The 27,707-nt window shown below is 36.9% G+C and overlaps 2 protein-coding genes across 2 annotated transcripts; both read right to left on the bottom strand.

The window, feature by feature from the left end:
* Window positions 1-1,901: 1,901 nt before the first annotated feature.
* On the bottom strand, window positions 1,902-3,177 carry LOC140151900 (palmitoyltransferase ZDHHC22-like). Its single transcript, XM_072174213.1, has one exon. The coding sequence runs from the start codon at window positions 2,977-2,979 to the stop codon at window positions 2,023-2,025; it is 957 nt and encodes a 318-aa protein (XP_072030314.1). The 5' UTR covers window positions 2,980-3,177; the 3' UTR covers window positions 1,902-2,022.
* A 16,217-nt stretch (window positions 3,178-19,394) lies between these two features.
* Window positions 19,395-21,110, bottom strand: LOC140153333 (palmitoyltransferase ZDHHC22-like). The gene is given in 2 exon segments (XM_072176061.1): window positions 19,395-20,379; window positions 20,382-21,110. Coding segments are annotated over 2 exon segments (888 nt in total). The 5' UTR covers window positions 20,894-21,110; the 3' UTR covers window positions 19,395-20,003.
* Window positions 21,111-27,707: the final 6,597 nt, after the last annotated feature.

Here is a 27,707-nt window from a genome sequence, read left to right as displayed (position 1 = left end):
TCCCATACCATATCTCAATTTCATCTATAACCTATAAATCCTAGGTTGCATAATATTACTAGCAGAGACTAATACAAACTTTTTTCCCAACAAAGTCCCTGTGCCCTGGGCCCCGTATGCTGTTAATTCAGGCATGTGCATGATGAGCCGATCGTTAGATTGTGCCATGTCTAACTATCACACCACGATAGAGTGTTGCGTGTCTTCGCGCTTATGCAATAGACCGTAAAAATATGCAGCATGTGTGTAGCAGTTTTACCTGGCACATTTTCAGGCCTCGAAATAAGCCAGAATTTCTGAGGGCCATTTGGGCCCTTGATCTTAAATGTTTGAGGGTCCTCACAAATTTTTATGGGCCCGAATTTGGGCCATTGGTTGCTATGAACCCCACAAAAAAGTGAGCAAATTGTCGCAAATTTTGCGGGCCATTTGGGCCCGCCGGATGTGTCTTTTGTGGGCCCTCACTGATTTTCGGGGGCCGAGGGCCCTTGGGCTCCCCTTATTTCGAGCCCTGCACATTTTATGGAATGATCGGCCCTCATTATTAGGTGATGCTGAGACTTTGTCTGTTTGGAGTTGTATATCTCTAGTCTCATGATTTTTAGCATTAATATCGAGTGGATACAATTGTCTTTTTGATTTGTAATACTGTGAATTTTATAATTCAGAACTTGCGAATTATAGGAAATATAATATTGCACATGTTTTAAAATTTTATACATAATAATACACCAGAGTTGCTATTGAATGTGTACAGCATCTTTTTGTATTTAACTATATTGTTCCACATACTAGATAAATAAATGTGATGTCATCAAAATGATTCATTTGTTGATGTAACTGTTTTTCAATGACTTCAAAAAACAAGTGTTCAATTCCTAGCAGTGTTCGATTTACCTGGTGTAGCAGAGCAAAGTGCTCCCCATTTTGGACAACCTGCTACACAAATTCAAGCTTGTATAGCAATGTTTTACAATGTAAGCATATATGCTAATATCACAAGAACATCGCCTAAATAACTGTTAACATAGTTCTTTTTATACAATTCCAAGAAAAACAAAGGTGTTAACTCACATTTTAGTGACATTTCACCACTACACTAGTGGTTTCATCAGATTGGCAAACCATCACATCTGACTGTTTCCTGCAGGATCTTTGCTTTTATAGGCGACAGGAACCGCAGTAGAGGGTGGTCTCTGTAGGTAAATGTGAGTCTAACACCTTTTTTTTGGAATTGTACAAAAAAAAGAACTATGTTAACAGTTGATTCTAATTATAATGCCAAATGAACTTGCTCAAAGAACATCTATTATAATGTTTTCCTAAAAATTGCTACACAAATTTTTCAAAGTAAATCAAGCCCCGATTCCTAGTATTTTAAGTTTTCAGCCACTTAATAAATTCAGGAAATATGTAACTTCAAATTACAATGGGATGGATTAAAAGCATTAATGCTGTTCTAATGAGCAAGCATTTATATTATTAAAACAATTATTAGCACAACATATTCAAGACATGGACCAGGTTTATCACACTGTACGCTATCCACCATAGTGGAGCTCCTGCGCACCTCTGCAGAACTTACCAGTAGTGGACATTCTGTGCTCGGGGGTGCAGAGAATCCACTGTCAGAGTTCTACGCTCAGAAGCAAAATAACACATTTTTTATTATAATAGTGGTGGATCATTGCTGTGCTCGGGCGCAGAGAATCCATGCAGTTCCTTATATGCAGCGGTGGATCATTGCTGGCGCAGAGAATCTGCTGTCGGAGTTACTGCGCTGCACCACTATTATAATAAGAAAATTTGTTATTTTGCTTCCCAACGCAGTAACTCCGACCGTGGATTCTCTGCGCCCGAGAGCAGAAATGCTCCACCGCTATATATATAGTAAGAAAATATGTTATTTTGCTTACGAGCGCAGTAACTCTAACTGTGGATTCTCTGCACCCGAAATGATCCACCGCTATTATAATAAGAAAATATGTTATTTGGTTTTGTGACTGAACTCTTCATTCAGTCTCAATACTGACCATAGGTTCCATTACCATACTGAGGTAATCGTATTGGTATTAACATCCCTATGTACCAGTATTTCCCAAAAACGTCACAAAAATTATCTTTGAATGAACCTTTCTTTGGACCTGTTAACCCATGCATGGCTTCGTAAGTTGTCAAACCTAGGAATGTTATGTGGCTTTCCCATAAACAAAAACCAATGCCAACTACACCTCCAACAAGGGCTATGTATAGAAATAAGACAAGACATATCTCCCCAAGTGGTGTGCTCCCTTGAAGCCATGAAATCACTGTCAAGGGTAAGAGATAGATGAAGGTCCATGCTCCTTGAAATTGTGTTCCATAGCGTGTGTGTAAATAGAGAGATGTCAGTATGATTGAATAGCAACAACCACAAGCCAGATATGCGCAACATTGAATGAAATATTTCTGATTGTGATAACCTATGCAGGATCCAACAAAGAAGCAGTGGTGATCACGTTTTAGAATACAACTTCTGCACAGTATACAATCATAAGCTCTCCATGGCTTAGTTAATGTGTCAGTATTGGACAATTTGCTCTTGTCCCAGATTTTGTGATTAATCCTTCTCTTACCACTACTTGCAGATTGTCTTGATCCTCTGCTTGATCGTTTGCCTTTCAGGTCTCCTTGATGAACATGTTCACATGGACTAGTCCTACATGTAGTAGCTTGCAGTGTGTCTGTGCTTGTGTCTGTGAGTGCTGTCAGCAAATAATTCCCAACAATGTTGATACAAAGAAATAGTGCTATTACGTAGTGCTTTGTGGTGGAAAAGTTGTGCACCTCTACTAGCTTTGGGATAGATATGAAAAAAGCTATGAAAATCCCAGAAGAAACTGTTCCAGTAAAATATGCAATTCCCAAAATGTTGAAAACTGCTTTTACCTTGAGAACAAAAGGTGCATCCTTCATGGAAAAAATGTGGAAAAGACCCATGGCATGGTTGGGTGACTAATGCAGGTAGTCTCAGCTCTGATCATGCATACAATGAACCTCAACAGACTTTTAGTATGGCAGGAATGACTCACCCGCGCAGTCCGGACCCAAGGTACCTGTGTATATTATGATAAATATGAAAAATGAAAAGAAAAAAAGATGTTTTTATTTTTAATACAGTACTATTAGCCAGCCTCATTGCTCATTGGGAGTGGTTTGAGGCTAAAGTTAATTATCACTGCTGCCACCATTAGGGTTTAGGATAAGCATTAGGGTTAGGATTAAGCTGTTAGGGTTAGGATTATGGTTGGCGGTGGTGGCTTTGATAATAAAGTTGATTATATGGTATATAGATGGGGTGCTTGGATTCTTACCGGCTACCCATGCTCGATCCAACAAAGCAAGACTACAGCTCAACTTACCGTACATTTTGAACATCACGCTTGAAAGATGTATGCTATGTAGAAACTTTATTTTGCAATTTCATAATTTGCATATTATTAGCATATTTGCAAGAAAAAACATGAAAATCAATAAATACCTATATTTTTCACAATTTCAATATTTTATTAGAAATTAAGCATGTAGGTCGTTTGTTATGACTTGATGAATGAAGCTGTTAAACAGATTTTGATATTTTTGCTTATTTTTACTTTTTTGCCCCAAAGTGTGTAAAAATCACAATTTTTTGGATGACCTATATTTTCTTTGAAGATTTACAAAAATTTCTTAATTTAGGTATAATACAGTGCAGAAAAAGATGTCAAAAAATCTGTTAAACAGATTTCCAATAAATTGTTCCATTTTCCATTTTGGGTTAAATACTCAATTTTCATGCGCGGGATATTTGAAACATAAAATGAAAACATGTCCATTGCACTTTTTCCTCGAGATATACTATAATATCAAGGTTACGGATATGTTATAATCCCTTCTTTTCTTCACTGCTCCATCAGATATACCTATTGTTATGAATGATCAATGTAAAGGTTCAGAACTGGGCTACTAATGGTCTGTCAAGTATCTGTAGTTATTTTCATGACTGTGTCAACTCAAAAATCATGAAAGGGCGAATGTAGGAAAAGTATGATCAGTTGAGCTGTAGAGCTAATCTTGAGACTCCCATTAGGGGTTCAAATCCTAAAAATGACTCTCTAGGGATATCATATTCGAAACGTCTCTTCTAGTCCTGCTAGGGATATCAAATTCACCTATTCTAGTCTCATAAGGGGTATAAAATTTTCTGCTTCCATGCCAACATATGTCATGTTATTTTTTTTGTGGAATTTTTGATAAAAAATAGAACAAAATGGGACTTTTTGACTTTCAAAGGTCATTTCTAGCTAGTACAATAATTGTCAAATTTGTGCACTTGGTCTTATAGGGGGGACTTTCACCAAAACTTCTGAAAAAACATAGCTGGTTAACTATTATTATAGTAATCTGATCCTGCTACGGATATGGTTTTATAGAAATATGGTCCTGCTAGGGGTATCTTGGTCCAGCAGCTAGGGATATGTTTTATAGAAATCTGGTCCTGGTAATCTGAGGGGAGGGAAATCATTTTTGGCAAGCCAAATGGGGATTAAACCATTTTTTGCAGGTAGACTGGGGGCCAATTTTTGGTGTATTGATGAGGCACCTACAGAAACGTTCAAATCTGCAACAAAAATATCCTGTTTGATATGCCTGCATCATGTATATCTAGACCCAAAAGGTTTTCGAATTGGTTCCAAAAAATTTGCCGGGGGGGGATCCTCATGTGCATGATTTAACTAGGAGGGGGAAATGGCCAAAACTTCATATCGCAATAACTGCAAGTGCAATACATCATGTGACCTAGCTTCCTTGACTCATTTCCAATAAGATCCATGTATTTATACTGTGCAGAAATAACCAAAAGTAGTTTATACAAACTAAAGGTTCCGGCTTACCATACTCAATGATTTCGAGCTTCTTACTCGAGAAGTGTACATGTAGTCACAAATTTGCTCACCAATAGCTTGCATGCCGTTTTGCATAATTAGAGAATGATTAGGCCAAGTAAAATAATTTAATAACCTTATGTATATCGTTCAAACTTTCTCAAAATTTGGTGAGGAAGGCCCTTATTATTGTCTCGCCTGAATGTTCAGGGAGAGACTTAGTAATCACTGGGGTGTGTGTCCGTGTGTGTGGGGGGGGTGTCGGGGTGTGTGTTCGGAAAAGTTTGTGAACACGTTATCTGGAGAACCGTAAGTGCTATGATGATGAAACTTAGTAGGGGAGTAGCGTGCCCAGGTGTTCTCGACCTGATTAGATTTTCAGTGCAAAATATGCTAATTAAGTACCTAATTTGCATAATTTATGCATATTTGATGCGTATCAAGCAAAAAACCTTGTGAACAGATTATCTGGAGATCCTTATGGGGTACAGTGACGTACCTTGGTGGGGAGTAGTGGGGCCAGAGGTTCTCGACGTGATTAGATTTTCAGCGCAACATATGGTAATTAAGTATCCAATTTGCATAATTTATGCGTAACAAGCAAAATACCATTTTCTCAGAGGCCTGGGGTCACACAATCCTCAAACTTGGTGGGTGGGTGCATATTGACCCCAGACAGAACAAGTTTGTATTGGTTAGTGGGTCAAGTAAGCGTAGCCAAGGGGGGCAGAGTGCCCCCGACAAAAAATGTAAGAAAAAGTGCCCCTCTGACAAAAAATGAAAGAGAAAATCAGAAGGGCAAAGGGAAAGAAAAGGGCAAGGAGCCCTTTTCTAGCAAAATTCAGGGCCAAAATAGTGTAAAATACAAAATTTTCCGTGCTACGCGCACACATTGTAACAATAAAGCCCTTTTTAAGCCGGATAATGGGCGAAAATAGTGTAAAATACCATTTTTTTTCCGCGCTATGCGCGCACATCATCCCAATAAGGCCCTTTTCAACTCGAAGACATACAGTGTCTATGTATTGTATGATGCAACTGCAATTTTTTTTCGTCTGTGCCCCCAAAATTTTATTTTGCCCCCCTGACCAAGAAAGCTGGCTACGCCCCTGGGGTCAAGGTCACCGGAGGTCAAATTAGCAAAAAATGCTGTATAGGCATGAAACTCGGTGGGTACAGTCAAGAGAGCGCACCAGCAATGATTGCGCCATTGGATTACACAGGGAAATACGCACGTTTGGATGGCGTTTTGTCACTGCAAAACCGTAATATGGATAAAAAGTTTGGTATCAAATTAAAGCTTATCACGTGTAGAATATTTTTCTTTTAACAGAATATATTGGTGACCATCTACTTTTTTTGCTATTTGGCCTCAAAGAAAAACCGTGCAAATTTAACCCTAAAAAATCACTCAATTTTTGAAACCGGACATTGTCCAAATTCGCGCCAAAACTCCATCTCTGAAATAAAACATTGGGACTTTTTCTCATATTTTGTCATGTAGACACTTGTCGGAAGCAAATGAGCTGAAAATGGGCAAATTTTGACTATATCGTTTTGAAAATAAAGCCGCAACAAGCTCAAATAAGCGGTGGACTATTTTAACCGAATTTCACTGGTACATAAATCGTGGAGTGATTTGGTGGTGCGCCCTCTCAACATTTGAAGCCAAAATTCTGGATGGTCATTTTGGGGTCATCCGGGGTCACCCAGGGGTCATCTGAGGTCAAATTACTAAACACTGTTGTATTGGTATGGAACTTGGTGGGTAGGCCTACAGTCAACATTTAGAGTCAAAGTTTTGGAAGGTCATTTTGGGGTCATCCAAGGTCACCCAGGGGTCATCTGAGGTCAAATGACTAAAAACTGTCGTATGGGCATGAAACTTGGTGGGTACAGTCACCATCAGTCAGATAATCGTGCACAGCCGAGAACCGCCAAATTCGAAAGCAGGCGGTCCCGAAAGCAGGCGAGACTCGTGGTTCGAGAACCGCCTTGTTTGTTAATGTATTTATATAAATTGACCATTTCTGTGTAAAATTGCAATTGCGAAGGCTTTGTCAACACTATCATAAAAACGGGGAGGCCGGGAGGCCCTTGATATTTTTGATATTTCCCCAAAGCCCTACCCTTACCAAAGTGTCAGGCCTGAATTAAACCTGAATTCAGCTAGAAATCAGGCCTGAAATAATGACTGAATTCAGGCCTGATTCTAACCTGAAAAAGGGCCGAAATATTTAAATGAGATAAGCCAGAAATGTTAATTTCAGGCCTGAAATTTTAGCCAGAAAAATTTAACCAGAAATAATAAGCCAGAATTTTAGCTACAATTATTAAACAGAATTATTAGCCAGAAATATTAACCAGACATGAAATCAGGCCTGATTCTAACCTGAAAAAGGGCCGAAATATTTAAATGAGATTAGCCAGAAATGTTACGGCTGAAATCTTAGCCAGAAAGATTTATACAGAAAAAATTAGCCAGAATTTTAGCTAGAATTATTAAACAGAATTATTAGCCAGAAATATTAACCAGAAATGAAATCAGGCCTGATTCTAACCTGAAAAAGGGCCGAAATATTTAAATGAGATTAGCCAGAAATGTTACGGCTGAAATCTTAGCCAGAAAGATTTATACAGAAAAAATTAGCCAGAATTTTAGCTAGAATTATTAAACAGAATATTAACCAGAAATATTAATATTTAAATTAAGTACGTGTATGTCTCTGGCATGGTACAGAAGATAAATCCCCCCAATATTTTACAAGGAGGGATGCTCCATACAATCATCCCCCCCCCCAATGTTGATGCCTGAATATGGGTTTCTGACCAAATTAACCTCATATTTGCCCATTTTAGACCCAAAAGTGCAAATGTTGGCATGCTTTGCGCGCATTTATTCCACTTTTGCACCATATTTCATCAGTTTAGCTTCAAAATGGCAACACTTCTTCTGTCGCCAAAAGGTGCTGGATACTTCCAACAATTTTTTCCAACCCCATCCCCCCCAATGTCAAAAAGATATCTACGCCACTGGAATGCACCAGTGGCATAGCGTCATAGGGGCGGGGTGTGGGGGGCACATGCCCCCCCCCAATCGATTGCAAAATTTAGAAAAACCCATAGGAAAATTGCCAAAAACATGGTGTGTGCCCCCCCCCCCAATCAGACCCTGTGCCCCCAATCAAGGTTGGTGCCCCCCCCCCCCCAATCGGATGACCCATGCTACGCCACTGGAATACACCCAGGTGAAAAGTGTTACTGATGTTCTTGGTGTTATGAAGTGGGGAAGGATATTTGGAGAGTTCAAATATGGTGAGTTATCATTTGGAGAGTTCCAATATGGCGAGTTGTCAATTGGAGAGTTCAACTATGGTGAGTTGTCATTTGGAGAGTACCAAAGTGGCGATTTGTCACCTTGAGCATATTGGAAGTTTTGTTTGTAAAGTTGGGATGTGGTGTGCTATGTCAATGTAATGGGAAGGTTTCTATTTTGAAGTGGGGAGGGTAATTTAGAGAGTTCAAATATGTATAGCTACCTTTAGCATATATTGGAAGAGTTTATGTTTACAAACCACATCCTAACGGTACTACACAACTCTCCCAATATGCAGAAGGTGACAACTCACCATATTTGAACTCTCCAAATAACCCTCCCCCACTTTAAAGTACAAACATCCCCAAGACATAAACATGACATATACCACATTGCAACCTTTACAAAATATAACTCCTGGATGTAGGTGATAACTTAGTGCTCATCCTGGTGCACTAAACTCTCCAAATGACCCTCCTCCCATTTCAAAGTATATACAAACACTCCCAATTTATGCATCAACAGGTACACCACACCCCAAGTTTACCAAAGCACTTCAAATTTGGTGATGGTGACAACTCACCACATTTAAACTCTACAATGACCCTCCCCCACTTCAAAGTAGAAACATCCCCAATACATCAACATTGCCCGAAAATCATCCCAACTTTAAAACCAATACAAACGTACCACTATCATGAGTGACAACCTTTGAACTCTCCCAATGACAACTCACCATATTTGAACTCTCTAAATAACCCTCCCCATAAAGTCAGAGGATGATTTAAGGAAGCCCCATCATGCACTGTAAAAGTGTTCTCACTTGAGTTTCAACTGCCACTTTACTTTTCAAATCCCATTGAACTCTGTGTAAAAGATGTTGTTTTAGAATTGCCCGTGTGTCGTCATTACGTGGTCGATTTCAGATCTAAAGTGATGTATGCATGAAGGATAATTCACACCTTCCGTATATAACATAAAATGTGAAATCGACCAACTTTTAGAAGGTGTTTTATTGTAAATATATCTGTCCAAATTCAAATTTAACCATGCACATGTGTATGCAGTGGGCGGGCAGTGGTGTCATGTTCACTCACACAGCTGTGCTAACCGCAAGACTTGCTGGGAAGTGCTTAAATCATCCTCTGCTATAAAGTACAACCTCCCCAAGACATCGGCATAACACCCCAACAACATTCAGTAACACATTTCACCTGGGTCAGCCAGCATCAACCCACATAATTATTACAAATAAATGATACATGCATAATACATGCATGTCTGCTGAACTTTGTGGCAGTTTCTGCAGCCTCAGTATATCTGCTTCCTTACAGTTGGTGACCTATGACCTAATATCATGTGACCATAATTAGCCTGAAAAATAATTAGCCAGAATACCAAATCTTGCTAATTTTTTTATTCTGGTTAATGTTTTAACCAGAATACAACATCTGGCTGAATATCTTAGCCAGAAAACTTTTCAAGTTAAGACTTTAGCCTGAAATTGGATTCAGGTTATGATTTCTGTAAATTAGATAACCAGAATTGATATTTTGATTAATTTGTTAACCAGAAATTGATATTCTGGTTAATTTATTGGTCGTAGAATAATTTCTGTTTAGATTCAGGCTAAATTAACCAGAATGTTTGGTAAGGGTACCCCTAAGTTTGAAGAAAGAAAGTGTTTTCAATGTGTTTATAAATGATAACCAAGAACTTCTGTACATGTTCACAACCATATCAGAAACAAATAAGGCAAGGGAACAAAAAATAACAAAAATATGTGAAAATCTCCAAAAATTGGTGAGGGCAGGGATGATTAGGCCTGCTATGTTATTTATTTTACTTGGCCTTTGAACAAGTCAAGTGCAGGGGAAAGAAGAATTATGAAATCGCACACTAGCACAACTAAAGCAATAATGTGCGATTTGCATAAAAAAATAGATTCCTTATTTAAATGTTAGTTCACTTTTCACGGATAGCTACTGATCGCATTGTTCCCTTTTAATTTCGAGCCAAACAAATGAGGTACACAAAGAAAATTTGTATTTTATTCCAGCGCTTACAATACATGTATTTAGCTCGCGGATTATTATTTTTAATATCACGATTATCAGGAGCTTCACGCAGCTGATGGGATTCAAACAAGATGTATAAGACGAATAGCGATATACGCAGTTTATGCATGCGTCAAGTCGACGTACAGCGCCTACAATGCGTGTTTAATCTCGCCAATCATATTCTTTATCATGATTATTGGCGGAGCTACAAGCAGCTGATGGGATGTACAAAGAAGACGTAAAACGTACTACTAATAGCAATTCAACATGTTCAATGTACACACACAGGCAAATATTATTATAAATGTGAAATTTTACTGTTAAGCACTTCAGGCTTAGTCTTTCACAGGGCATTTATGTACACCAAATGGCCATTACAATTGTGCAAAAAGTAAAAATTTGAAGAAAAAAAAATGAGGGTGTTGCTGTGGAGCAAATCACACATTATCATGGCTGATAATTTTGGGGGCTCATGGACGGTTTGCAAAAGAAGAAACGAGGCATGAGCTGCAATAACACACATACACGATTTTTTCACTGTAATTAAAATGAAAATAATAGCTCCGTGAGCTTAATACAAACCAGATACCATGGATACAGTTGCAAGATTGAAGTTTCACATCATTGCACATCATAACCCATACCATTCACTGCATGTAAACTCTGCATGTAAACAATGAAGCTCACTTACCACGACCGCGACCTGTCAAAGGTTGCATAGTCTCATTCGCAGCCGGTTCGTACTCAATCGCGTTCGCGTTATATATTGATCCTACCACCAGCATATCGACTGAAAAAAAGACTAGCACCATTATTGATTTTAGGCACCGGGAAATCGATATTAGGGATTTCCCCTCAATTTTCATTGAATTACCATTTAAATATATTTTGTGTTCACACAGTGAACAATAATTCCACTTGAACCCATATCTCAAATGCACAGTTTATCCCTTACATACCCTGTGTCTAGAATAGATATTTATATTGTAGCCCACAAAATAATTCCTATTAAAATATCTCATATTGCTTGGGAAAATTATATTATGGTTGGGCAAATTAAATGCAATATTTTGGGAAAATATTATTGTTTGGGAATATTATATTGTTGGGAAAATTATATTATAGTTTGGAAACATTTATCCTATTTTGGGGGAATTAAATCGTGTTTGGGGAAATTAAATCGGGTTTTGGGGAAAATTAAATCCTAATTTGGGGAAATGAAATCCTGATTTGGGGAAATGAAATCCTAATTTGGGGAAATGAAATCCTGATTTGGGGAATTAAATCCTGTTTTGGGGCAAATTAAATAATGGTTTGGAGAAATGATAGCGTTGTCGAACACCGTATCATACCCTCATTGTATACGCCTTTATCTAATCCTGCCCCACATAACAAGGACTATTTAACCCATCTAATCTTGTAATGAGACAATCGGGATTTGTTACCATTTTTTTCTAAGCATATTTGCAATTGGCTTGAGCCATCCCGGGGAGCCATCACATGATTAAGGGCTATCAAGAAGAATGCGAGACGTCTCACCCCGAAACACATTCGCCCCAAAAAGGTTCGCCCAATACACAATACATACCACGACCAGTTCGCCCCAATTGACTCGCTGTGTAACGTTGGCGTAGTGTACGTGCGACCAATGCCAATCAATACGATAAATTATAACAATTTCATCACGGAGATCATTGTAGGCTCAAATAGAATACGCAATTTCTCGCCGTGAAACTCGCCTTTTAGTGCTTTTCTCGCTAATTTTCTACCACGGAAATCTAATGCTGTGCCGGGAAACATGCCACTTCGTATACCTCTTCACTTCCGTTACACGCCCATTCAATATACACACACGTGCAATTAGCCTACACTCCCGTGCAGGCGGCGGATGACATGATCGAGCCGGCAACTCGTGAAACCGCCCGCCGTATGGCATTTTCCATATACTGTTAGCTTTGTGGGGTTCATTATCGAACCCCAACGGTTTTAGCTTGTATTTATATTATTTATCAACATAGGCCTATTTGTTTGTGATATTTCAAGCGCTTAAAAATTTCAAAATAATCCCATTCAATTACACGGTTGACGATGAAAATTTACTGAATTTAGGGAGGGCACGTCATACACCACCTGCTCCTGTGCACTTTATACCGCGGGTATTAGGGTAATGTGTTTCCTCAGTGATCAATTGCTTGAAGCCCGCCGGGTATGGTATGCTGATTGCTGACTAAATTTTTGATGTAACACTATATTAGCTTATATTTTCATTTAATAACAATAATTAATTTAATACATGTGTATGTCTGAAATTTAGGCCTTGATTATGTATTTTTTATAAAATATTAAATCCTTTAACTTTATTTGAAATAATAGTTATATTTTCACGAACAAAGGATTTATCTTATTTTACAACTTATGTTAACTAATAAAAATTAGTAGTGTTAAACATGTAAATTACTTATCGCCAGTATGTCTATGTAATAATTTACATAAAATGGCAAAACAAAACATTATATAAAAAAAAAATAAAAACAAAAAAATTAGTTACGAACAATGGATTGTAAAAACATGACAAATTCATAAAATACATAGATACATTTTAATGGCATAAAATTCATAGAACACCGTCAAATTTGTTTACAAAGATATACAGTAAATAAACAAATAAACAACACAATGTAAAGTGATTCAATAATATAATAATAATTAAGATATGAATATATACTAGTACTATTAATAATAATGATGGTTATTTTTTTATTGTTATCATATGAAAATAATAATAATAGGCCTACTCCGAATTTTTACTATCATAATCATTATTATATGAATAGGTCGTATCGATTATACCATAATACATGAATATTTAAATGCAAACAATAAGGGAAGTTGTATTGATTGGCCGTGTGACCGCATGCACTGCATTCACAGCACTTTACACAGTGAGTCAATTGGGGCGAACTTGTCGTGGTATGTACGTGTATTGGGGCGAACTGGTAGTGGTATGTACTGGTGTGGGGCGAAACGTCCTGTCATAAGGATCATTGCGTTTAAATTTCAGCTCAATCAGAGCATTTTGGAAAACTTGACCTTTGACCCCTTTATGACCTTAAATGAATTTTGAAATATTTTTTAAATGTTTAGAATGTCATAAGGATCATTGCATTTAAATTTCAGCTCAATTGGAGCATTTTGAGAACCTTGACCTTTGACCCTTAATGACCTTAAATAAATTTTTTAATGTTTAAAACATGTTTAGAATGTCACAAGGATCATTGCATTTAAATTTAAGCTCAATCGGAGCATTTTCAGTTAAAATGACCTTTTTGACCCCTGTGACCCTGGATGACCTCCGACGTTTGGAAATATTTTTATTATATTTTTTATGTTTTCCTCTTTCATATGACACCACTCATGGGCTCATACCTTTGTGGCATTTAGAGATATGTACATTTCAGGCCAAATGGTTAGTCAGTTAGTAAGCTAGTAACTTAGTAAAGCTAGTAAGTTTTGCTAGTAACATTCACTCTTATAGGCTGATACCATTTCATGGTTCAGCAAAAATGGGACCTAACTTATTTTGCCATTTTTGGGCAATGATTTCTTAGAAATAAGTGCTTGGAGCTTAAATTTGAAGCCGATTTGGGGTAGCTTGAGGAACTATTACATGTACTTGAATTCAGTCAAAATTCGGTCATAATGCCAAACATGGGGTCTCCAGAACAGAAAATGAGCTTGCAAACGAAGGTGGTACATTTGTACTTACCCGTAGTACATGTACAAGGTATATATGGAACAAATCCCACCCAGTGGGAGAACTGGGTGGCACTTAGCGTAGTACATGTATATTCCCACCCAGTGGGAGAACTTACATCATGTCCCCAGCATCCCTAATAGCTCTCAGAATGAAACAAGACTGACACAGTTTTGTAGAACTTACAAAAAAGTTTATTTCCTAATATAACATTCACAAATGAATAAATTAGCAAAAGTGTAAAAGATGCACAAAATTGACAATAACTTTTAATATTGTCAGATTTTTAAAAATGTTCAGAAATACTGCAAACTGTATATGAACGTATACAATGTACAAATGATGCAATACATATATGTATGCATCTCTAGTCTACACAGGTATAAGGTATATTGGGTCAACCAATATCACAATACATGTATGTAAAGTAAATAATTATAATGACAAAGAGAAGCACAATTATTAGGCGTGGCAAAATCAATTCTGTGTCCACATTTCATTATTGACATTCCTAAAAATAAATGATGTTTTTCAACTCCCTCCCTCATCAAACTTATATTAATTCTGCCAAATTTCCTGATTGTGTATTGGTCCATCAATGTAATATCCATTCAACACCCATATTTTGTTACATAATTAAAGTTACAAAAATATGACAAAATTGACTTTGCTGCTCTTGGTTACCCTTGGCCAATCCCATCATAAATATTATGCCAAATTTAGGCACATTTCTGGACTCACAGAAATTAAAACCACTACCCCCCCCCCTTTGACACACACACAAATATAGTTTTTGAATCCCACACTGTCTACATGGCCTGATATTGAGTGTTCAAGACATGCGTGAGGGCTGACTACCTTGATGTCAAAAGTGTTTCACTGACATGACACCCCCCCTTGCGTGAGGGTTGACTACCTTGATGTACACTGTAGTGAGTGAGGTAATCGAGGAGTGGTTGTGGTGGGGTGGGGGAATTACGCAATTTTAGGCAGGGATGGTTGATTTAAATAGAGTGGAAACTCACTAACACAGAATACCTGATGATATATAACAGTCCTCGAAGTAAATTATATAAATCTAATGATATATTCTTAAAGTGTATGTAGCATGGAGGAAAAGCCGACGGTCAATTGAAAATTTTGACCTTTCATATTGAAGATATGAATTTTTTCCCAAAAAGACCTAATTTTTTTTGGTGTTTTGGGGGAAAAAATCCATATCTTCAATACGAAAGGTCAAAATTTTCAATTGATCGTCGACTTTTCATCCCACCTACATACACTTTAAGTATAAATCATCAGATTTATAAAGTTTATTTCAAATACCGTTAAATATCAAAAATATCAATTTTTAATGATTTGCCATAAATTGTGTATTAAATTGCGTAATTTCAAAAATCAAAATTATTTGATATCAGAATGACATTCTTCAGTATTCAGAATGCAATTCGATATGTCTGATGTGCTCTAATGTCCCACAATAAATACTGTCCAAACGCTCATACCCCAGCCCTTAAGCTCAGAAAATTATGAAATGATAGCTGGAATACATGTGAAATTCCATGTCACAGAAATTGGGAGTTATTTTTTAGAATTGACAATTCAAGCAATTCGTGTTTCGGAGGCTTCAGTTAACAGTGATCATAAAAGCAAAATATTTGGCTAACTACTAGTGGAAACTCACTAACACAGAATACCTGATGATACAAAATACAATGTATTGTATATACATGATGTAAGAATATAACCTGATAATTGTCATTGAAACAAAGTAAAATCCAAGGCCCAATTCAAGTTTGATATACATGTAATTGGGATCGATTGAGCCCATATTTATTGGTCGAGCTATGCTGACTTGCTGAGCCTGAGTCCAATAATTTATAACTCATAGCGAGATCAGTAAATATTGGACATAAATACATGGCATCCAATTTTATCATTATTATGTTTTGGATTCAATATTTTCACACACTTGGATACATGATCAAAACATAAAATGTGTGAAATTGACATACAACTGTTTGGTGTTTACAAACATGAACATTGTGTCATAAGCAGGGACAAGTGATTTGCACGGAAAAAAATAGCCAATTGCGCAGAGATTGCGCGGAACTTTTTTTCAGTGCAAATCATGTATCCCTGCCCATAGGAAAAAAATAGCCAATTGCGTGGAAAAAAAGTTCCACACAAATCACTTGTCCCTGGTCATAAGGTTTAATAGAAGATCAACATACATGTATTGAACATACACAATTAAATAATAAGTTACTATATACACCCAATCTCTACAACTTATAGACCACCACATAGTTTAACACTTCAAGCTGAATGCAATAATTCAATTTCAATCATGTTGACAAAGATTGTATATTTTGTACTACATGTAACTTGTACATGTACACAGATTACATAACACTGTAGGTTTGTCTTTAAAATTAAAGGGTATCAAAACGTTATTTAGATTAGAAATATAAATGACACACTTTGCAGCCATGATTTGAAGATAAAACCATTTTCCTGTACATGTATGTACGCCCTGCTTCAACATGTTCAAAAAGTGCAAAAACCATCAATATTATTAAGAATATAAAGGTGTGAACCCTTTTATCCCGAGTTTGAGATTTCTGCTCAACAAATCAAAGATTATGCAAGTACTGTAATACAGAGTAATAGCCATTAGATACATGTAGGACAACACTCCCTACTCCCTTTTTTGCACTAAATTAAGTCAGAAAAGACCACACATATATATACAGACGATATTGTCATAAATCTTTAATTGAATGGGAACATTTGTGCATTGATCATTAATTTAAAATATGGTCATTTTCACAGTAAAGGGTGTAACTTTTGATTTTTAGCGTCAAAATTTCAAACCACTTAAATATGTTTCTGTTTACTGAAATCATGCATAGAAGCAACTTAAATTCCAGTTTTATTCCATAAAATAATGTTTCAAGGCTTAAACCTTTTGCTATATAATAAAAAATTTGACATTTCCATAATACAGCGTGTCCCAAAAGTAACTTTAACATTGTGAATTTGCCATATCTCAAATATTTCCTACTTCATACGAAAATGGAGAACATATTCACATAGATTGATCTTTTAGAATTATTCTGATACCAAAAACAGCATTATTGGTGACCCCTTGACCTTACTATAATTTCGACTGTACATATGTGTGTATCAAACCCACAAAAGCAAGCTCATTATAATGTTCTGTGTTCAAGCACATGAATGATGTGCTTCCCTCAACATAAGAGTTGGTTCACGCACTGCACACGCTACATTTAGGTATGAACATTCATGGATTACATGGCCTAGCGTAAGTGTGACTGCTGTTTTAGATTATAATTAGGAATTATTGACAATATTAAACTTTACTTTAAAACAGTTGAAGTGAAGATGAATTTCCTATAGATCAACGGATTCAGATTTTTTGCCGAGACAAAGTCGGACAAACTCACTCAAGCAAAGTTTAGAGAACATTTTAATGTAAATTATGCACCCAGCTGAAAAAAATTCCGCAACTATTGCAGAAATTCCTATTAACTGGATCTGTTCATGATCTACCTCGGGCAAGACGTGGAAGAACAGGAAGATCGGCTACAAACATCGATGTCATACGAAGAGTGGTGGCGAAAAGCCCAAGACAATCAGTACATCGACATTCAATGGAGTTAAAAACGTACCGCGTACAACTGTTCATCGAATCCTCAGAAAAGATCTTAAGCAGTTTCCATATAAAATCCAGATAAAACAGAAAATCAAGATTACGCATTGAAAACAACAAACAAACAATCAAATAAACATAGCAAAATTTAACAAAACAGATTTGAAAAGGATAATATGTTACTTCGTGTTATCACATCTCAAATGACAAGACTTATTTTGCGTTTATAAAAGTGGGTTTTACAGTACGGTAGATATCCGTTAATTTCATGCCAGAGGGTCATGACCACATAGGCATGTTTGGTATCATAACATTTCTAAAAGAATTATCTACATACTGTGCAATTTTTGTAACAACACTATTAACACAACGCAAGTTATGGCCAATTCACAATGTTAAGTTACTTTTGGGACACCCTGTAGTTTGGTTAAAATCTAAGAAAATGTATTTTACATTTAAGGGATCTAAAATGAGCGTTTATTGCGTTTCGACAGTATTTTTTAATGATTTGCCATAAAATGTGTATTAAATTGCGAATTTCAAAAAAAATCAAAATTATTTGATATCAGAATGACATTCTTCGTATTCAGAATGCAATTCGATATGTCTGATGTGCTCTAATGTCCCACAATAAATACTGTCCAAACGTTCATACCCCAGCCCTTAAGCTCAGAAAATTATGAAATGATAGCTGGAATACATGTGAAATTCCATGTCACAGAAATTGGGAGTTATTTTTTAGAATTGACAATTCAAGCAATTCGTGTTTCGGAGGCTTCAGTTAACAGTGATCATAAAAGCAAAATATTTGGCTAACTACTACAGCAAGTCATTAAACAAGGCTTTTTTTGTTTCGGAGGCTTCATGTTAACAATGGTTAAACATTGCATAAGTAGTTTTTTGAAAAGATCACTGTTGGGATCATCTAAACTGTTATTTTCTTGTGTGTATTGAATCAATAATTGATATTATATATTGTAGATTTATCACACTTAAGTTTTTTCACCCTTTTTTTTTGTATGGGTTCATTGTGGCCACAAAAGATTAATATATTTTTTTTATATGGAATTTCATCAAAATCTTGAGAGGGTCACCTGGGAACCCCTGGTTGATTTGACAAGGACTGAGTACTGACCCAAAATGTTAAAAATCCAAAGTTACACCCTTTACTGTGAAAATTTATTTGGCAACAATTATTTTACATAAAAGATATATACAGACTCTGTGCAGAATGATGCTTGTTAATTCCACACACAATATCGTAGAGCTTTTATGCTCATGTATCAAATTCAATTCTCACTTTTTCAGTCTAAAGCAAATAGCTACAAATCTAAGTTAAAAGCAAGTAAAGTTATTTTAAAAAACAAAATATTGCGTACAGCCTAATTTAACAGGCTTTTGTTACAGTACTGCTGTATTTTTTTCTTCATATTTTCATCAAAAACCAAAGAGATACAGTTCATCAGCAAATTTAGATTGATAGATGAAATTTAAACTCTTGAATTTCAGCAATTTGGTGAAAATTTCAGCAATTTGGTGAAAATTTCAACAATAAAACTACATACTGAACAAATATTTTACTATAATTTAAATACTTTTATTTTGTTGTCCAAATAAATAAGTTTTTAATGATTGTCTTTTAGTGATTGTGCTTTGCCAGTAATGATCACATGTACTGTATGTACTTGTACTGTATAGTCTGTCTCCTCTCAAGTTGACTGTATAAACATTGGATTTCGTAGTTGGTCGTTTCAAATTGTGTGTTAACCTTAATTATGCACACACAAAGAAGGGAAATTTGTCCAGATGCAAAGTTCTGTGTAAATGCACAGTTGATAATTTGCATCTGCCACTGCCAAATCGGAAATCCAATATGGCATTACTCTCAACTTGAGATGAGACATTATTAGTGATGCGATCAAGCAAAATCAGTCAGAACTCAGAAATATTGATTTTCCAAAATTTGTGTCTCCTCTTGAAATTTAACTCTTTAATTGCTCACACATCTTTGGAACTGGTCGTTCAATTTCATCTTGGTGACCTTTGAAGTTTCACCAGTTCCCTGTCGACCCGGTGTGGTGGGCTGGGCACCCTACATGTACATAGTTGAGTACCATAATACAATCATGTACCGGTACCGGTAATTAATCCAAGCACCAGCAAAGTCATTATTTCTGAAGTACACAATAATGTCATGATAACATTTTAATGCTGCAGTACTACTTGGTACACCATTGCAATGAAGAAATAGGATACATATATTTGTAGTTTTGTTGTACTAGTACTACATGTATTAGTAGCCTTTAAGTTCTTTGCATTGACTCCATGTTATTCCATCACTTGGTTGAGCAAAAGGCATCGGTAGAAGAAAGTTTAGGATCCAGAAAGATCCAAATACATCATGGAGATTCTTTAGGGAGGTGTGACGGTATTTTGTGACCCCTGTAGTTGCTTCATGAGACGTTTGTCCATTTAGAGCATGATAGAAATGCATACAAAAAAGGAAGGTGCAACCGCCTACAATGGTAATGCACATGTAGAAAATGGTGAGTGATAAATACACAAAACCAGGTAAACTCCCTGCCATCCACATAAATGTTGCAATTGGGTAGATATAGTAGACAATATTTGAAGAAAAGAAAGAGCCAACATGCAAGCTGATGAAAGATTGAGCCCCAAAACAGCATAAAAGGCAGCAACGGCTGCATAGAAGAGAAAAACCACGAAGTATCTTTGATTGCGGTGGCCAACACACTGGCCAGTGAAAAAGCAATGGGAATCTCGTTTCAAAACACACTGTTCACATACTATACAATGATGGCAGCGTGGTGGTATGTATTGCTGACAAGGAGTACAGTAGGCCCAGCCTTTTGATGCAGATTCTGCAGTGTTGGCATTTGTCATTTTTGCGTCAAAGTAACTGTTCTTGAAGATACTCAAAATGTAGTTTACCATCATACTAACAATTATGAAAGTAAACAGGACTCGTTGGAAACGTAAGGCAGCGGGATTATCTTCGTACAATGTGGGCAAGGTAACGAATAAGGTAAGAACTGTCACGACGATGCTTGTCAGCCAGGTGTATGCAACTCCACCAATGTTGGCCAAGAGTAGGGTTCGCTTTACACCAGGTTGTTTTAGTTTCCAAATTGTTGATTTCACTCTTTCTTTTAGTGCCTCCATCATTATTTGTTGTAGCTCCTGTTAATCGCGCAGAGACAATGTAATTTTAAGTAGAAACTTAAGGATTGTGCTAACATTCAGTAAGCTTATTCTCGACCACTGCACTGTTGATGTGAAAATCATAAACTGCTTCCGCTTAGCAACAGACAGCATGTATCGTTTTCGGGGGATGCATCGTATAATGAGACGTATCATGTATAATATGGAGCTCATGTGAATTATTTTATATCGGTATCCCAAATATCTTGATTTCACCAACAAGCGACAAAATTATAACGATGCAAACCGTAAAGATTCAACTTTTATATGATTTTACACCAGTTTTACAGTTTTATCTAGACACAAATCTAGCCCACTTACAAATTAGTAGACCTCCCCCGAACATGACCGATCAATCAATTATCCTCGTTCACTACGTATTATATTTTTGAAAGACTTTAATCAAATTAGAAATTGTAAAGTGTATTTTTTTAATTTTTTAAAAACAATTACAAGTATTAAATAATTATTTGAATTAGAAAAACATTATTAAATGCTGTAAATTAAAATAAAAAACGGTGTGTAAAATCAACTGTAAATTTTACAGAGAGCTCGTGTGCAGGCGGCGGCTGCTTGTATTTCGTTTTTCCTGGACCAGTTTTGTTGCCTTCAATCATGCAATTATCATGAATTATGGGGATTTTTATGCCTGGTTCTGTTCCAGTTCATGAGATGATTGTGACGATGTGCGGTGACTACTAATCTGAGGCTGCTCAGACTGATATTCTCCAAATTTGGACGTTTGATATCTTCGTACGGAGCTGAGTGAGAATGGTAAGGCTACTAACTTAGTACTATTACATGTATAAAGAGTACTATGACTATATATGATATCTGGTTCTGGTTCTGGTTCTGGTTGAGTCGGCATTGCCAGACATGCTGTACTTCACCAACTTCGCGGTCAAAGGTCTATGCGCATTTAATGGCGTATCTAATCTATGACATGTCTGTACCGAGACTGAGGTTGCTCAGACTTATAACTCCGACTGAATATTGGGAGTGGAGAAGGTATAGAGCAGGCCTTCTCAACTGGCGGCGCGCGCGCCACTTGTGGCGCTTGGAGTTTAACGAAGTGGCGCATGAAGTGACGCACAGTAATTTTTTTCCACATAAATTTTTAACAAAAAGGGTTTGAAAATACGCCATCTGAGCCTTTAGACAGCCTTAAAATCTCAGAGCTTCCGGGGGCGCTGCCCCCTGGACCCCCGCGGCCAGGGCTTTTACACTGGAACCCTACAGGGGCCATAAGGCGGGACCCCTGGACTTCACCCGCTATGCGTTTGGTCGCGCACACGCTCTCTCACAAAATGCTCCCTAAATATGTTGGCACTTCATTATCACTAAAATTTCCCAGTTGGCACTTCAAATAAACTAGTTGAGAAGGCCTGGTATAGAGGAACTCAGGTACGGCCGGAGTGGAGAAGGCTATGATACTATGGGCTCAGCCTCAGGCCCCTCAGGCTAGGCGCAGCTCATGAGCTCAGCAACGCAGCACCGGGCCTGGTGGGTGGATTTGTTAAAAAATTGTTGTAATTTGATTTATGGGATGTGCAAAAATGAAGCCCCAATTGAAGCCAACATTTTTGCATAAAGTTTTATTAAAATTGTTTGAATGTTAATTAACTCGTATGGTATTGTGGCAAGGTGAATTTTTAGGATTTTGTGGTTTGTTCATGTGTCTTTTGGGTGCCACAATTTTACACAAATGTATTGACAATGTAGTCTGCCTATAATCAAATTGGCACAACAAGGTGGGCTGCTTCTCTCGGTGAGTACATTCCTCTCTGGGACTTTTTTGGAGGGTGGGATTTGGGGAGTCTGAGATGGATATATGCGTCCCCTGAGAAGTTGGAAAACTGTTCAAAATGAAGCCCTAAGCGTAAGACATTTGGTTCAACATTTTTAGAAAATGAGGGTTCAATTTATAGACCATAGACCTATTGGCAAATTCACACACTGAGATGGATTTTTTTGGGGGGGGGGGGCATGCAGATTTTTGATGGGTATATTTAGCTGGGGCTCAGTAACAGGCATGGATTGAGACTGTCCACACCCCAACTAGTGATATCACCAGAAATTTTGGAAACAAATTTGGAAAATTTGAAACATATTGTTTCTGGCCTGAAATTGAATAAACCGGACCACCCGCCTTTAAAGAGCTATACATGTATACATGTTTATGATCATTAGGTTAACACACAGATAGTGAAGGATCACTATCCATCTATGGTTAACAATCTGGTAATTATCATTTGATTAATTTGTTTGTATTTCAAGGCCAGCACTATGCATGCCACAGGCACAGGCAGTTCCTCGGGTAAACTACAGAGTCTACCAAGCTCAAGACAACAACAGAAGAAAGCAAGCAATGAAACTGTGAGGAGTAGAGAAGCTGAAATTCATCTGAAGGTTAAAGAAGCAAGAACTTCCCAGCTGTTAATGCTGAGTAACACAAAGTTTCTACATTGCGCTGAACTTTTTGAAAGTGTGCCACACTCCTTGAAACACCTGTATTTGAGCAACTGCCATTTTGTTGGTGAATTCCCTGAAGCTGTTTTCAAATTAACACTTCTTGAAACTTTAGATATTTCAAGAAATTACATGGACGAATTGCCAGCTACTGTTTTTGAAAATCTTCGCAAGTTAGTAACTCTTGATTGTAGCTTTAATAACTTGATATCAATCTCACCGTCATGCTGCCAATTGAAAGATCTTACAGAATTGAATTTGGCAAATAACAAGATTATTTATTTGCCTCAAGAAGTAGGCGAGTTGTCCAAATTACAGGTACTGGTTCTGTCAAACAATCTGTTGAGAGAAATACCAGGAGCAGTATTTGCTGGACCAATAAGTCAAAGCTTGTTACACCTTGCAGTGGACCATAATTTACTTTTAACACTTCCACCTGAAATAGGTAATCTTGCTGCACTTGAAGAACTCAACATAAGGAATAACTGTTTCAAGTATTTACCAGTAAATGCAATGTCCCTCAAGAAGTTAACAGCATTCCATCATTCAGGAAATGATTGGTTGATTTGTCCTCCTAATATCGATGGAGTTCCTGGAAAGATGCAATCCAGTTATGGCACTGCAGCTTTAGAGAAATTGTTTACCTACATACATCCCCCATAGTAGAGAAAAAGAAGTTTTCCCCATCACATTGTACATGTTGTATGTGATTTGTTTCATTATGAGTGTACATGGTGCACATTAATTATTAGCTTTTAAAAATCCCAACATTGATTTTGAGAATTTAATCTGAATTTGTCCAGTTGCATTTACATTGAGTGAAATAAACTCACACCAAACAAGAAATGTCTTTCCCAGGAACATGGTCAAATTGTGTGAAGATGAGATTTGGATGCCAATTTAGCCTTATAGAAATATGAAAAACCTAAACTAGAAACCAACAATTAATGTACAGGATGGGAAATCTTGATGAAGATGAAAGTTGTTGTACCCTTTATTAATTAATAAATAGGAGTAGGTGCTTATGTTATTTTTTCACCACATGAAAAAAGAAAAAAATAAGATGATTGCTTGTAATTTGGTAAATGAGACTGAGCTCTCAGGGAACCAAATTCACATTTAGAGGAACAACTAATGAAAGGAAAGACTGTAGATTGAGGAAAGTTAATAGTTGCATAGCTTTTGTGCAATCATGGAAATAAGAGAATAAGAAGGAACCACAACTCCAGTCGATCATAAAACCCATAAACTTCTAATCCTGTTTACCCCCCCCACATTCATTCATGAAATGAAAAGGAGAGGCTTGAGGAAACAACCAATCGATTTCCTTTCCAGGACAGTCACATTGCCGATAATAAGCCGAGCGAATGAAAAAGTCACTGGAGGACATCACAAGCAATTTCCACGAACAATATTCTCTTAAGTTATTTCCATGGTGCAAATATGTAATGGGCCAATTTCTTCCACAGTTTGGCTTGGACATCACACATTGTGCACAAAATAAATTCATGAAAGGAATTATTTAAATTGCTTGACATAACAAAAAGATCCCCAGGTTAAGTTAATACATGAACCATTTTTACATTATAGAATTTGAGCAAAAGGGTCAGTCCATGTCGAAACAGATTGAGTGTACACCCACCCTCTTGGATTTTGCTCTCCTTTGGCTCATGGGTACCTTTCATGGATCCCTAGGTGGGTCACAAGAAAAAAATTCAAATTCCATTTCGTTTGCGAATGGCGGGCAATCAAAGTTTGGCGACTTCGACCAAAATTGTGAATTTAAGGGGTCCAAATGACAAAGTGCTCTCTTTGAGGGGCACTTTCTTCTTAATTGAATCAGTTATGATCCTCTTTTTGAATGTGGTCACTCACTGGCTGTGTCTGAAATACCTAATGCCAAAAAAGATAGATTTCGGAATTTCGTTGGGATTTCAGAGGGGGTCAAAATCAGCACTTCGTACTGTTCAATCAAATTATCTTGATTTTGAAGGACCCATGATAATGTCACAGTGCACTTATAGGTCCTAATTATGTTCAGAATGGATTAACCATATGCCAATGTCTATGAGCAATTCAAAAAAGAGAAATTTCTAGACCCTACAGAATTTTAGGCCACCCCTAAAGTGGTTCAGCCACAAATGGCATTTTGACCCCTAATAACTTTAGGTGTACACCAGATATGAATTTCTAGTCTTTTGCATCTGAAAGAATGTAGTTTAATGTTACTAGGAACATAAGATTTGTTTTGTATTTTTGTGTTTTAGTATTAAGTTGACGCTTTCAAAAATAGTCATTTTTGCCTAACATACCATGCATACAGGATACGGTACAAAATGCCAATTTTAGTATGATATTTTTTATATTTTTGATCACTTTATAGCCATTTGTATTATTTATCCTGATATTTCAAGTTGCTCTTGAGTCAAGTAATAAGAAAAACTACTTTCTAATCCTCTGTATGGATTTTTAGGGGGTCAAAATGCACTTCCTGGCAACGATGCACATGCAAAGTACAGGTTATGGGGTCAAATTTTCAGAATGCTCCCAATTATGTCAAATAATATATCAAATTACTCGTATAGTCATGAGGATACCAAAAATGTATAGTTTGTTATGTGTCAGACCTTTCAGGAGGGCGCTATGACGAAAAATGTTCATAGGTCAACGACCTTTTGAAAGTATCAAAACACAAAAATACAAAACAAATCTTATGTTCCTAGTAACATTAGACTACATTCTTTCAGATGCAAAAGACTAGAAATTCATATCTGGTGTACACCTAAAGTTATTAGGTGTCAAAATTTGCCGATTTTAAGGCTGAACCACTTTAGCGGGGCCTAAAATTCTGTAGGGGGTCTAGAAATTTCTCTTTTTTTGAATTGCTCATAGACATTGGCATGGTTAATCCATTCTGAACATAATTACGACCTATAAGTGCACTGTGGCATTATCATGGGTCCTTCAAAATCAAAGATAATTTGATTGAACAGTATGAAGTGCTGATTTTGACCCCCTCTGAAATCCCAACGAAATTCCGAAATCAATCTTTTTTGGCATTAGGCATTTCAGACACAGCCAGTGAGTGACCACATTCAAAAAGAGGGTCACAACTGATTTAATTAAGAAGAAAATGCCTCTCAAAGAGAGCGCTTTGTCATTTGGACACCTTAAATTCCCAATTTTGGTCAAGGTCGCCAAACTTAGATGGCCCACCATTCGGAAACGAAATTGAATTTGAATTTTTTTCTTGTGACCTCACCTAGGGGTCCATGAAAGGTACCCCTGAGCCAAAGGAGAGCATAATCCAAGAGGGTGGGTGTACACTCAGTCTGTTTTGACATGGACTGACCCAAAAGCTATATACACTAAGCCAAAAAAGAAACTTATAATTTTTCACAAGGTCATATCTTAAAATCCTATCTATCAAAATTAACCAAAATTACACACATGATTGCCTCAATACTCTACACTAAACACATGTCACTAATTATGCAGTTGTCCAACTGACACAACAGCAAAATGCACTGACATGCAACACCTTCTGGACCACATTCACAGCGCAACAGATTTATTTGGCTGATTGGCCAATTATTCGCCTGTGAATGTGATCCCGGAAGCTGTTCCGTGTCAGTGCATTTTACTGTTGTGTCAGTTGGACAACTGCTTGGTTATTGACATGTGTTTAGAGTAGAGTATTGAAGTAATCCTGTGTGTAATTTTTGTTCATGTACAGGCGAATAATTGGAACCCATTTTGCCATTGTGTCAGTTGGACAACGGCATAGTTAGTGACATGTGTTTAGAGTAGAGTATTGAGGCAATCCTGTGTGCATTTTTGGTTAATTTTCATGGAGATGATTTTAAGATATGACCTTGTGAAAAATTATAAGTTTCTTTTTTGGCTTAGTGTATGTATACCACTTCCAATTTCATTTCAGGCCCGGGATTTCAGGTCTACTGGTATTGATATTTGTAGGAAAAATTGAATACACATGATTTTTCATAATATGATACTAATATCAAGATCACAATTACGACTGCGTTGGCTGCTTGGAGCATGAAAGAGTTAATCTTTGTTTAGCCTCAGCAGTTAACTCTTGTGCACTGACAAAGCAGCACATGAAGTTGTCCGTTTTCTGCTCTAAGCTATCAAGTGTAAAATAGGTTTCAATTAAAAAAATATTAAATTTTTAATGGTAATAGTAAATGGAAACATTTCCATGGTATACAATCTAATCTCAAGTTGTCCAGTTGCATTTACATTGAGTGAAATAAGCTCAAAACCAAACAAGAAATGTCTTTAA

This window comes from Amphiura filiformis, chromosome 5 (assembly GCF_039555335.1).
Source record: "Amphiura filiformis chromosome 5, Afil_fr2py, whole genome shotgun sequence".
NCBI classification, from domain to species: domain Eukaryota; kingdom Metazoa; phylum Echinodermata; class Ophiuroidea; order Amphilepidida; family Amphiuridae; genus Amphiura; species Amphiura filiformis.
Note: the sequence above shows the minus strand (reverse complement) of the source record. Positions and strands in the feature narration are given on the sequence as shown.

Excerpts from the sequence above, each read along its gene's own strand:
- LOC140151900 (XM_072174213.1), bottom strand. The coding sequence starts at position 2,979 with ATGGGTCTTTTCCACATTTTTTCCATGAAGGATGCACCTTTTGTTCTC.